Source organism: Panulirus ornatus, chromosome 17 (genome assembly GCF_036320965.1).
Source record: "Panulirus ornatus isolate Po-2019 chromosome 17, ASM3632096v1, whole genome shotgun sequence".
Taxonomy (NCBI): domain Eukaryota; kingdom Metazoa; phylum Arthropoda; class Malacostraca; order Decapoda; family Palinuridae; genus Panulirus; species Panulirus ornatus.
In genome coordinates this window covers 43659560-43674148 of record NC_092240.1, presented here as the reverse complement: position 1 = coordinate 43674148, position 14589 = coordinate 43659560, and the positions used below count along the sequence as shown (strand labels likewise).

General features: G+C 38.5%; 1 protein-coding gene across 1 annotated transcript in view; it reads right to left on the bottom strand.

The window, feature by feature from the left end:
- LOC139754433 (unconventional myosin-XIX-like) overlaps positions 1-12295 on the bottom strand; it is a 402035-nt gene extending 389740 nt beyond the window's left edge. Inside the window, exon 1 of the mRNA XM_071671709.1 lies at positions 12054-12295. Coding sequence (XP_071527810.1) covers positions 12054-12056 — 3 coding nt within the window. The 5' untranslated portion in view covers positions 12057-12295. The remainder of the gene's footprint in view (positions 1-12053) is intronic.
- Between the last annotated feature and the right edge of the window lie 2294 nt (positions 12296-14589).

Below are 14589 nucleotides of genomic sequence, written 5' to 3'. Positions count from 1 at the left end.
CACACTTTATTTACCTCCTTCCAAAACATCTTTTATTCTCCCTAAAACTTAATGATACTCTCTCACCCCAACTCTCATTTGCCTTCTTTTTCACCTCTTTCACCTTTCTCTTGACCTCCTGCCTCTTTCTTTTATACATCTCCCACTCACTTGCATTATTTCCCTGCAAAAATCATCCAAATGCCTCTCTCTTCTCTTTCACTAATAATCTTACTTCTTCATCCCACCACTCACTACCCTTTCTAATCTGCCCACCTCCCACACTTCTCATGCCACAAGCATCTTTTGCACAAGCCATCACTGCTTCCCTAAATACATCCCATTCCTCCCCCACTCCCCTTACATCCTTTGTTCTCACCTTTTTCCATTCCGTACTCAGTCTCTCCCGGTACTTCCTCACACAAGTCTCCTTCCCAAGCTCACTTACTCTTACCACTCTCTTCACCCCAACATTCTCTCTTTTTATCTGAAAACCTCTACATATCTTCACCTTCGCCTCCACAAGATAATGATCAGATTTCCCTCCAGTTGCACCTCTCAGCATATTAACATCCAAAAGTCTCTCTTTCGTGCGCCTATCAATTAACACGTAATCCAATAATGCTCTTTGGCCATCTCTCCTACTTACATATGTATACTTATGTATATCTCTCTTTTAATACCAGGTATTCCCAATCACCAGTCTTTTTTCAGCACATAAATCTACAAGCTCTTCACCATTTCCATTTACAACACTGAACACCCTATGTGGACCAATTATTCCCTCAACTGCCACATTACTCACCTTAGCATTCAAATCATCCATCACTATTACTCGGTCTCGTGCATCAAAACTACTAACACACTCACTCAGCTGCTCCCAAAACACTTGCCTTTCATGATCTTTCTCCTCATGCCCAGGTGCATATGCACCAATAATCACCCATCTCTCTCCATCCACTTTCAGTTTTACCCATATCAATCTAGAGTTTACTTTCTTACACTGTATCACACACTCCCACCACTCCTGTTTCAGGAGTAGTGCTACTCCTTCCATTGCTCCTGTCCTCTCACTAATCCCTGACTTTACTCCCAAGACATTCCCAAACCACTCTTCCCCTTTACCCTTGAGCTTTGTTTCACTCAGAGCCAAAACATCCAGGTTTCTTTCCTCAAACATTCTACCCATCTCTCCTTTTTTCTCATCTTGGTTACATCCACACACATTTAGACACCCCAATGTGAGCATTCAAGGAGGATAAGCACTCCCCGCATAACTCATTCTTCTGTTTCCCCTTTTAGAAAGTTAAAATACAAGGAGGGGAGGGTTCCTAGCCCCCTGCTCCTGTTCCCTTTAGTCGCCTTCTACGACATGTGAGGAATGCATGGGAAGTATTCTTTCTCCTCTATCCCCAGGGATAAAATGATACATCAATATTATCAAAAATTCTCAAAATCTCTTAGCTTTTACATTTGGAAGTATTCCTGTACCCTAACATCCTATCAATTTCTAATAATATTATATTTATTTTTTTTTTATTATACTTTGTCGCTGTCTCCCGCGTTCGCGAGGTAGCGCAAGGAAACAGACGAAAGAAATGGCCCAACCCACCCCCATACACATGTATATACACACGTCCACACACGCAAATATACATACCTACACAGCTTTCCATGGCTTACCCCAGACGCTTCACATGCCTTGATTCAATCCACTGACAGCACGTCAACCCTGGTATACCACATCGCTCCAATTCACTCTATTCCTTGCCCTCCTTTCACCCTCCTGCATGTTCAGGCCCCGATCACACAAAATCTTTTTCACTCCATCTTTCCACCTCCAATTTGGTCTCCCTCTTCTCCTTGTTCCCTCCACCTCCGACACATATATCCTCTTGGTCAATCTTTCCTCACTCATCCTCTCCATGTGCCCAAACCACTTCAAAACACCCTCTTCTGCTCTCTCAACCACGCTCTTTTTATTTCCACACATCTCTCTTACCCTTACGTTACTCACTCGATCAAACCACCTCACACCACACATTGTCCTCAAACATCTCATTTCCAGCACATCCATCCTCCTGCGCACAACTCTATCCATAGCCCACGCCTCGCAACCATACAACATTGTTGGAACCACTATTCCTTCAAACATACCCATTTTTGCTTTCCGAGATAATGTTCTCGACTTCCACACATTCTTCAAGGCCCCCAGGATTTTCGCCCCCTCCCCCACCCTATGATCCACTTCCGCTTCCATGGTTCCATCCGCTGCCAGATCCACTCCCAGATATCTAAAACACTTCACTTCCTCCAGTTTTTCTCCATTCAAACTCACCTCCCAATTGACTTGACCCTCAACCCTACTGTACCTAATAACCTTGCTCTTATTCACATTTACTCTTAACTTTCTTCTTCCACACACTTTTCCAAACTCAGTCACCAGCTTCTGCAGTTTCTCACATGAATCAGCCACCAGCGCTGTATCATCAGCGAACAACAACTGACTCACTTCCCAAGCTCTCTCATCCCCAACAGACTTCATACTTGCCCCTCTTTCCAAAACTCTTGCATTTACCTCCCTAACAACCCCATCCATAAACAAATTAAACAACCATGGAGACATCACACACCCCTGCCGCATTGTGGCTATTTAATATGCTGTCAAGAGCAAGATTCCTTATGATAACTTCAAATAACATTTACAGTGCAAGGTTCCATATGATAACTTCAGATCAAGTTTACAGTGCCTTTACTTATCTACTTTCTATGTAACCACCAAGGTTTTCTTTTTTGTAATCACTCACCTTGTACATATGTACTTAGTATACTCCAGATTTTCTGCACATGCATCACTACTTAGGTAAATCAAATCCATACAGCCTAGCCATTCACTCACACAGTTTCAGCTTATGGCTGGTGTGTGTGCTAAAGGTATCCACACTAATACAAGAGCTTTTTAATTTTTCCCTCCACACATACAACTGGTTCATCATGTAAGAAAGACACCTTCACTCAAACTTATAACATGCACATTACCTCCACTGCACACAACCAAAACTCACTTCATCATTCAAATGGCATCCTCATCTAAATCTGCCCTTTTGTTTCATAATCTACCTCTTTTCCTTATTTCATCAACCATACTAGTATAAATAATCTTTACCAACCACCATCTGCCATACCTTACAAAGCTAATGTACTCTATAAAAGGCTTTTGTCCCTACATCTTTCTAATGATACATCCACACTACATATCTAAATTCATTCATTATAATTATCTATTCCAAATCTAACCACTCATTAAACTACATAGCACAAATAATACTTCTTCACTGCTCTTACTTTCTTATCATTTGAACATACAGAAATTAGGGTTTTAGATTCATTTCAGCTGAATAATAACTCTGATTTGCAAACTTCTTGGACACTATTTTTTTTTTTTTTTTTTTTTTGCACTGTCGCTGTCTCCTGCGTTTGCGAGGTAGCGCAAGGAAACGGACGAAAGAAATAGCCCAACCCACCCCCATACACATGTATATACATACGTCCACACACGCAAATATACATACCTACACAGCTTTCCATGGTTTACCCCAGACGCTTCACATGCCTTGATTCAATCCACTGACAGCACGCCAACCCCGGTATACCACATTTACTTGTGATAATTATTCGCGTTCCTGGCACTCTCAAATTTATGAATTAATCAACTTATGCAATACAAAAAATGCTGTTGCAATCTTCAGCATTTTTACAAAGATTTATCTAAAAAGTCGAAAATATGAAATTTTCTGCATATAATATGCTAGAACAGGTTAAGTGAGGCTAAGATCTTGGTACACATTTACTAAACTTAATCAACTCAACCTAACTGAAACTACTCTTTGCTACCTAAAGCTAACCGAACTTAAGTGTGTAATATTAAACAGAGAAGCCTCAGATTGGCTAAACATAATGAGTGGTGTGCCACACAGGTCAGTCTTAGGCCCACTTCTTTTCATAATACACATTAATGACCTAGAACTCAGTCTCATATTTAAGACCTCCAAATTTGCTGATGATTCTAAACTACAAGGTAGAGCTATAAACAGGCAGGACTATGAAATGATTCAAAGAGATCTTAACTCACTAGCAGAGTGGTCAGACAGATGGCAAATGTAATGTTAAGTACTTTGAAGACATGTATATACATTACGACTAGAAACTATTCAGAAACTCTCTAACTAAGGTTCACAAAGAAAAAGTTCTTGAAGATGTCATTAGAAACAATCTGAAATAAACGAAACAATGTCAAGCAGCAAGTAAAAAAGGCAACCAAATGTTAGGTGTCACAGCCACGAACATAAATTACAAGAAAGCAGAAACATTTCTCACACTTTATAATTCTTTAGTAAGACCACACCTTGAATATATAGTCCAGTTTTCATCCCCAAACTATAGAAAAGATGAGGAAACATTACAGCAAGTACAAAGATATGTAACAAAATTGATTCCATCCCTTACAAATCAGGCTTAAGAAGAGAGGCTAGGATGACTAAATCTCTTCTCCCTTAAAAAACGTAGACTTCATGGTGACTTAATCCAAGTGTACAAAATTCTGAACAAGTTTGATAAAATAAATCTTGAACATCTTTTTGAAATACAAGAAAATACGGTTACCATGATATATGGAATAAAACTCAAAGTTAAAAGATGAAATATGGACGTGGGAAAAAGCTTCTTTTACTATGGATGTGTTGAGCACTGGAATAAGTTACCGTCAGACATAAATACTTTCAAAAGTTGTTTTGACAAATATTCTATAATTTCAGGTGTACTCTGGAAAAAATGCCAAAACATAAAATGTATAAATGACAGCAGTAAAAGGGAAACTAGAAGGCAAATGTGCAGCCGCAGAGAGTCAGTGAAAGGGTAAAAAACTATTGAGTCGAATTACATTTTCTTACTAAACTTCTTTTTTTTACCAAATAACCCAGCCATGGGCCAATCAGGCCTTCTGTTGTCTATCTTTCTCATGTGATATCATATAAATCTAACCTAATGGTACCTCAACCCACCCTTAACTACTCTAGTGATAACTACCATACCAAGTTATTGGTATTCAAGACAGTTGGGTTCGGTGAGCAAAATCACACATCATGCCTATTATTTACTCTTTTATGGTACATTTGCAAACAAATCTTTGAGAAAATATTTCAACCATGAAGAATTATATTTTGACTTTTAGATAATCATCTTACCTACATTCAGCACCTTAGGAAAATGGATGGTTGCTGAAATCAGGTCCATGCATGTGTTTGGCACCCTATAAGCCCTTTGTTGAACCTGTCACTCATACACTTTATCAATGGCTTCAACATTGGACTTTTAAGAAATGATTTTCATTTAATAATATCCTCCACTAAAGCTGCCCAAAGTTCAACAGTAATGCTGAAGGCCCTTAGGAACTCCCAGGTGTATCACAATCCACTTTGATAAATCAATAAATGAAACACTACCATACATTTCCACAAAGGTATACATCTTGTATGCTTTTCTATAGGCAACAGAAAGTGCAAATGCTAGATGTATTACCAAAAATAAGTGAATGATTAATGAAATACTGTATTGTATACAATAAGATTGTATAATACTATAAAAATATCTACTTGGGGATATGGGTGTGAGTTTTGGGAAGCATAGCCCATTAATGCTGACAATAATTGCATATTGATTAACACATTAGTACCATCTAGAAATGAATCATAAAATCTTTTAAACCTGTTTAATTACTAATAAGAGAATCATAATGAAAAGTTTACAAAGAACAAGATATCGACTTAAGTTTCAAAAGAAAAATGTGGGCATTTAGGTTTGTCAAAGAAAAAGAAAAAAAAGATAAAAGCAGCTTAGATCTTGTGAAAAGCATGTTTTTGAGCCAGAACTATCAATTCCTCTACAAACTGTCAGACACAGGGAATACAGGACCAGTAATTGCTAGTGAAACAAGAAACAGAGAAAGTTAGGACACATAGGATGACTTCTACGATAAAGGATCTAGCATCAAAATTAGAAAAATAGAGCAGGAGTTTGATAATGTAAATCACTGATTATTTTTGGCTTGAAAGATGATGATACACCAGATAAGGAAGAAAGGGGAGAGGGGGAGGAAATGTGTATCAGAACATCATTGAAGGCTATGGAATTGCCAGATGCAATTACTGTGATAAAGGACAGGAGAATAACTGGTGGATATAACGAAGATGAATGGGGTGAACCAACTATAGTCATGAATGAGTTTAACTCACAAAGCCAGAGAGTACTTAGGAAAACTAAGAATCTTAAAGGTAAAATTCAGTGGGATAAAGTAAGAGTGGGAGAAAAGCAATTAGTACAGTAAAAGGACAAAAAACTTGAGACACCACATGTGGCAAGAGAATGGTGCAGCCCTGTTTGCACTGCAGAAATGGGAGGATTGTTAGATAGTGAAGTCAAACTGAAAGTTATGTGTTCAAATGTTCATAGATAAAGAATTAGTGGTAAAGAGTTGGAACTCAAGAACATTTTAGGAAAAGTGCACAGATATTGTTGGAGTCATGGAAACTAAGCTTCATAAAGAGATAAGATCTCACCTGTTCTCCTCACGGGGTACATGATAGCAAGAAAGGAATGAGAGGGCAAAGGAGAAGAAGGATTAGCCCTCTTAATAAAAGGCAGCCTGAAGTTTCAAGAAACAGTGGCAGATGGCCCATACACACAATACATAATGGGGAGGGTAACTGTAGGTGTAGTGGATGATGTTGCTGACCGTGACATATTCACAGGCTGGCAGAGGTCAAGCACATGGGTTTGAATCCTGGCTATTGAAAGTGGTCAACAGGTAACCCAGTGGTTCATCCTCCCCTAAGGGTTGGTCAATAAACTGGGTAACTCACTTAGGCTTGGATTATATAAATATATAATGATAATGAGATGGCCTTAATTAAGCATTCAGTTGCCCGAGTTGTCTCATCTAAAATAAAAAAAGTGATAAAAAGAGCATAATAGTGTTGTAATATAATTCTACAAAGAACTGCAACTATCCATAACAAATATCCAGAGATAATAAAGAAAGGAACAATTGGGATGATTCATGAAACGGTGAAATAATAATTTCTTAAGAAGGTAAAGGACTGTGTGACAATTTCTGTTCCTGGGTAGTAAGCATTATTTCCTAATTGCTAATGCATAAAAAAGAAGAGAAAAAGGATATTATTCCCTTCAAGCCTTGCTTTTGTGAACAGGGCAATGATATTTTGAATTTTAACTATTTCCAACTGGGCAATGGGTGAATCTGCACATTATTATTTACATAAAGTCAGAAAAACAACAACATATGAATCAAAATTAACATGCATTTACACAGATGCTAAACAAAAGTGATCACAAAAAATTTAGAAGTGAGTAGTTTTTTGAGATTTATGACTGTACTGTAAATCACTTTCATGAATAAGACCCCAAATATAATCTCTCATCATGTTCTCATTATATGTTCCTTGGTAGTGGCGTTCAAAGTTCAGTATACTCTGGTGGAAACACTCGCCTAGCTCCAAATACACTCCCATGTTCATGAATCTATAAAGATGAGTGTCAAGGATATGGTCTTTGAGAGACATCCTGCAGCCCATTTTGCCATAGTTCTTCACCACAGTCTCAACCAGCTCCACATTGTCTATGATCTTGTGAATACCAAGGAAGCCCCGAACCACTACAACAAAGCTCTACCAAGCTGCTTTTTCCTTCCTTGTAAACTTCTGCAGGAATTCCTTGCACTCCAGCATCTTCTTTATCTGTGGTCTGATGAAGACATCGGCTCTGACCTTGAAGGTACTTGAAGGCTGCAAATTGTTTCATAAGGCCTAATTCTAATTCTATATGCAGTTGTGGCATCAACACCTTTCCACCAGTGGCTCCCACTTGACATTGTTCATCCCCACAGAGAATTCAGTCCTGCCTGTGGTAGTGTGCCATGATGTTCCTGCTGTCCCAAAGGCAAAGATAGCAGGGAAACTTGGTAAAACCTCATTGGAGGCCTCGCAAATCTTAGCTGATGCTGCCATGGGGAACTTTTTTGTAATTTTCATAAAGTGGCCACAGACACAGTAAAATGTGTCTGCCGGATGCTTGCAGCCCCTAGATGCCATCTCAGAAAAATGTATGTATATACGTCCACTTCGGCAGCTAGATCTAAACTGAAATGGTTGGCTTAAGGCCCTTATATTTAAACTAGTATTGATATTACTGAAAACTTCTGTAAAGTTCTATATCAGCTACTCAGCAATGAATCTATCTGGAGTGTATTAAAAAAAAATAAGCAAATTTCAAAATATCACTATCCTGATCACAAAAGCAAAGTTTCAAGGAAATAATAGCCATTTTCTGTACTTTTTAGACACAATCAATTAGAAAATAACAAATTACCTAGGAAAAAAAAGTACAAATTTGTTACACAGTGGTGGGGGCTTCAATTAAAAAAAGAGACAGATTGGGGATTTTGGAATCTCATGGTAAGAGGGAATCATGGAGACATAAACTTTTAGAATGTATACCGGAAAATTTCCTGTACCCACAAGTTCGGGAGCACATTAAGATGAGTAGGACACCCCATCATTATTACATCTTAACATATACTCGCATGGATACTGAGAACATTATATGTGATACAATGACCATAAAAAGTGATCATGTAATGCTCAAGTTTGCCTATGTGGTAAACAAAGACATTAAAAGAGCAGAAGTGAGACAGGACAGAAATAGGAGATTTTTTTTTTTTTTTTTTTTCTTTTTTTTATACTTTGTCGCTGTCTCCCGCGTTTGCGAGGTAGCGCAAGGAAACAGACGAAAGAAATGGCCCAACCCCCATACACACGTACATACACACGTCCACACACGCAAATATACATACCTACACATCTTTCCATGGTTTACCCCAGACGCTTCACATGCCTTGATTCAATCCACTGACAGCACGTCAACCCCTGTATACCACATCGCTCCAATTCACTCTATTCCTTGCCCTCCTTTCACCCTCCTGCATGTTCAGGCCCCGATCACACAACATCTTTTTCACTCCATCTTTCCACCTCCAATTTGGTCTCCCTCTTCTCCTCGTTCCCTCCACCTCCGACACATATATCCTCTTGGTCAATCTTTCCTCACTCATTCTCTCCATGTGCCCAAACCATTTCAAAACACCCTCTTCTGCTCTCTCAACCACGCTCTTTTTATTTCCACACATCTCTCTTACCCTTACGTTACTTACTCGATCAAACCACCTCACACCACACATTGTCCTCAAACATCTCATTTCCAGCACATCCATCCTCCTGCGCACAACTCTATCCATAGCCCACGCCTCGCAACCATACAACATTGTTGGAACCACTATTCCTTCAAACATACCCATTTTTGCTTTCCGAGATAATGTTCTCGACTTCCACACATTTTTCAAGGCTCCCAAAATTTTCGCCCCCTCCCCCACCCTATGATCCACTTCCGCTTCCATGGTTCCATCCGCTGACAGATCCACTCCCAGATATCTAAAACACTTCACTTCCTCCAGTTTTTCTCCATTCAAACTCACCTCCCAATTGACTTGACCCTCAACCCTACTGTACCTAATAACCTTGCTCTTATTCACATTTACTCTTAACTTTCTTCTTCCACACACTTTACCAAACTCAGTCACCAGCTTCTGCAGTTTCTCACATGAATCAGCCACCAGGAGATATAACTACAGAAACTACATAAACCTCAAAAATTTCTGCGGTAACATAAATTGTGAAATGGAGTTCAGTAGCTAGGAACCAGGCTTTGTAGTAATATGTTCTATAAAGGAATAGACATGGGTGCCTTAAGCTTCAAATACAGAAGGACACTAAGAAAGAGGAAAGAATGGTTTAATAAAAGATCTAAAAAAGTAAAGTAACTTAGAGGTGTGCAGTGGCAAAGATATCATCAACAGCAGTCCAACTAAACAGCATATGCATGGTTGAAGAGAGAACTGAATGAATACAGCAGGATTAGAGAGGAGAAAATAAGAAACTTTTCAATACTGTGGACATGGCATGTGAAAATCCAGAACTTCAGAGGATAATGTAAGGGTATGTGAGGAACTGAATGACAAGTTCAAAAGTGTTTCCACAGTGGCTAAGGGTATGTGACGAACTAAATAAGTTTAAAAGTGTTTCCACAGTGGCAAACACTATAGCTCCATAACCTGTGAGATGGAAAGGGGAGCAGGTTTTGGAAATCACAGAGATATCTAGAAAATATATAGTTCTAGTTTAAGGTAAGGCCTACATTAAGTTCTAGAATTTGGTCATATGACCACATCTAAGACTTTCCTTAAGGTCCTATAGGGGATCTAATCTACAGGCCCAAACATGGGACTCAACTTGACCTACCCTAAGGACCTACAGACTTTCCTCAGGACCTATTCAAACGGCTTTACCTTCATACTTGACTAGAATCTAACCTAAAAACTTTACCTAGGCACTAGAAAAATAATCTAGGCACTAAATTATGCTAAAAACCTACCTAGAAAATAAACTAAGTGCTAACCAAGGACCTAACCTAAGGACTTTATGTAAGTACTAAACTACAAACTAAATTATGGATTATACATAGGACCAACCTAAAGACTTCAACTTGCAACCTAACCAACCTAAGGACTTTACCTAGGTTCTATCCTACTAAAGCCTTTAAGTAATACCCTAAGGCTTAACCTATATATGGTCTTTACCTAGGTACTAACCATGAACCTTACTTAAGGACGTTATATAGGTGCTACCTAAGGACTTTACCTAGGTACTAATTAAGGACAACCTAAGCATTTTATCAAGGTTCTAACCAAGGCCCTAGCCTAAGGACTTTACCTAGGTACTAATTAAGGACAACCTAAGCATTTTATCAAGGTTCTAACCAAGGCCCTAGCCTAAGGACTTTACCTAGGTACTAATTAAGGACAACCTAAGGATTCTATCAAGTTTCTATCCAAGGCCCTAGCCTAAGGACTTTATCTAGGTGCTAAAGATCCAATCTAGGGACTTTACTTAGAAACTAACCACTGACCTAACCTTAGGACTTTATCTAAATATCAACACAGGATCTAACCTAAGGACTTTACTGAGATACTAACCAAGGACTTAACCTAAGGCGTTTACCCAGATAGTAACCAAAGTCCTAACCTGAGGAGTTTACCTAGATACTAACCAAAGACCTAACCTAAAGAGTTTACCTAGATATTAACCAAAGACCTAACGTGAGGAGCTTACCTGGTGCTAACTTCAGGACTTATCCAGGTACTAAGTATGGACTCAACTTAGTACCAACTTAAGACCTACCTTATGGAGTTTAATCTAAACACTAACCTAAAACCTGACCCATGACCTAATCAAACACCTAACATACACATGCATGCGTATGAGAGGACGAGAATTCAGCTCAACTGGATCCAGAAACTAGAGAAATCGGGGGCCGGTACCACTTCTGGAGACACTTTAAACAATAATATCCTAATAATACAAAGCTGATCTATAACACTTTTATCAAGTGTAATAGGTCACAATGATATGTGTTTCTTTCAGTTCATGTGATGTTCCTGTTGTTTAGACTAGAATATCATCAATTTCTCTTTGCCTTGGGACATTTTGAACATATGGCTATAAACGGTTAATATATATAAGATGAATCCAGTCCCAAATAATATCAAGAAAGAAGAAAGGACGTCACAACATGTACGATGTACATAGCAAAAGTCATCAAAATAAAATGTATTAAGTACTAAAAATACTGTTATTACGATTTTTAGGTTGATAATGTTTCAACAAAAGTAGAATATTTTGTCCATCTCTTCTACAAAATTCTGATTGTTGAATCTGCATCTCTTCATGTTGCACGAGTTGTGTACATTGCAGATGTAACATCATAAAGCAGAAAACTTTCATTCTCAGGACCTCTTCCAGGGGGTGTGGAAATTCCATCATGAAAGTAAGCTTCTAGTAAACTTAATTCTTTTTTGCTCTTCCTGAAACTCTGGTATACTCACGTACCATATTATACGAATGACATATATTTCCACAAATGGTATTTAGCAGGAGATCACAAAACTTCTTTCATGGTGAGTACGTAGACCTGCAACAAATTTATGCATCTACAACATTTAAGTCTTGACCCCATATCACTGCTTCATCACAAACACCTGTTCTTCACTAAAAAAAAATAGCAAAAATGCCTATAAACGCGGTCTTTTACAGAAAAATAATGATATGAACATTGATATGGTGAATTGATAAAATAGATGTATTATCATAAAGTTTATATGCAAAACTTTAGGTTTTCATTTTATTCCAATCAGCTGACAAGAATGATGCAGTGCATTCCGAACGAAAATTAGACCTTTTTTTTTAATTCATAACTTTTTTAGAAATGCATTTTCTCTGTGAATTCATTTCTCATGTTAAGTATTTCAATTATATAACTCAAGTTTCAACATTTATCAACACACTTAATCTTTGGTTTTCTGTAACATATCTCAAGTGCCTTTGGGTTGGTTATATAACTGCTGTAATATAAAGTGTAGTGTATTTTCTGTGTAACACTTCTTTAAACTATTGTTGATGTATTTTTAGACAATCTGGAAGTGTTTTCTTAGAGTTACCCAAGAACTTTCAACTTGATTTGTATTACCGTGATGATACTCATACACGCTCAGAATTAATCAGTTTCTTTTATTATCTAATGTCATTTATCTTCGTTAACCTGTCGGCAAAATATGTGAAAATTTTACGGCAGGTTTACTTGTTATGGACCAATTTGTATAAAAGCTGTGCCTATATTTCTAATATATATTAACCAATAGAAATTACTTGTAATCAACTATTTGAAGAGTAAGTGTTTGGAGTTTAATATTAGCGAGGCCCCATCTCTTAAATATTTTCTAATTCATTCAACTTTTAAACTTCTGTATGCTCTGTATTGACCATGTCCTTTTTCATCTTACTCCTTCGTTCACAAATCTTATACTATAAAGGTACTTCTTTACATTTTTCTTAATAAGTTTCTTGCTTAATTTCGTGTCATATCCTTTGTTCCACTTCATGGTTATGATCACGTCATCCTCACTCTTTCTCTCCAACATGGTGGACGAACCTAAGTCCTCTAGCCCTTGTAACTCATTTTCTCTGAATTCTGGTGCCATCTCTACTACTCTCTTCTGATACCTAACTATTTAGCTCTTTGTGCTTCCTCAGGTGCGATGAACATGCTTGAGAAGCATATTCTAGTTTTGGCCTTAGGTGGGATATGAAGAACTTGCTGAATACCTACATATCTATATACATAATTTTTTTTTGCTTTTTTTTTTTGCTTTGTCGCTGTCTCCCGCGTTAGCGAGGTAGCGCAAGGAAACAGACGAAAGAAATGGCCCAACCCACCCACATACACATGTATATACATACACGTCCACACACGCAAATATACATACCTATACATCTCTATGTACACATATATATACACACACAGACATATACATATATACACATGTACATAATTCATAGTCTGCCTTTATTTATTCCCATCGCCACCTCGCCACACATGGAATAACAACCCCCTCTCCCCTCATGTGTGCGAGGTAGCGCTAGGAAAAGACAACAAAGGCCCTATTCGTTCACACTCAGTCTCTAGCTGTCATGTAATAATGCACCGAAACCACAGCTCCCTTTCCACATCCAGGCCCCACAGAACTTTCCATGGTTTACCCCAGACGCTTCACATGCCCTGGTTCAATCCATTGACAGCACGTCGACCCCGGTATACCACATCGTTCCAATTCACTCTATTCCTTGCACACCTTTCACCCTCCTGCATGTTCAGGCCCCGATTACTCAAAATCTTTTTCACTCCATCTTTCCACCATATACATAAATGTTCTGTATTATTATTTTAATGTTGAGTCGTGAGACAGGTTAAGGAGACTGTCAACTCCTAAGTCGTTCTCACTTACAGATTGCTACAGCTTATCTCCTGCTGGATATTATTCATATTGAGACCTTTCACTGTGTTCCATCCTTACTACTTTACACTTAATCAGGTTGAATTGCATCAACCAAGTATCAGACCAGATCTTGAGCTTGACCTGGCCTCTATGTACGTTGATGCCGTCCTTGTCACTGTTCACTATCCTCATGACCTTTAAATCATCTACAAACAAAGTCAGGTACAAGGAGTGAATCACCCCTGGAAAGATGAGCAACTGTCTTGCGACCTGTTACCTAGACCCATTTTGAAAAAAACTCTTCTGACATGATTCCTTTGTTTCCTCCTGCTATAATAGTCTTCTAACCATTAAATGAGCCCCGCCCCTTCCCCCTCAGCATTCCTTCTTAATCAGGCTCCCATGAGGGACTGTCAAATACTTTTAGCAGTGCCCGTAATCGCTGCAAGCACGTTATCCGTGAGGCAAAACGCTCCTTTATTCAAAGTGTGATAACCTTGTCATCCACTGATAGGTCTCTCTGGTCTTTAGCTATGTACATCTCTTAACTTCTGTCGCTCTACCTTTCCCTCACTTTTCCGTCCTGACGGTAC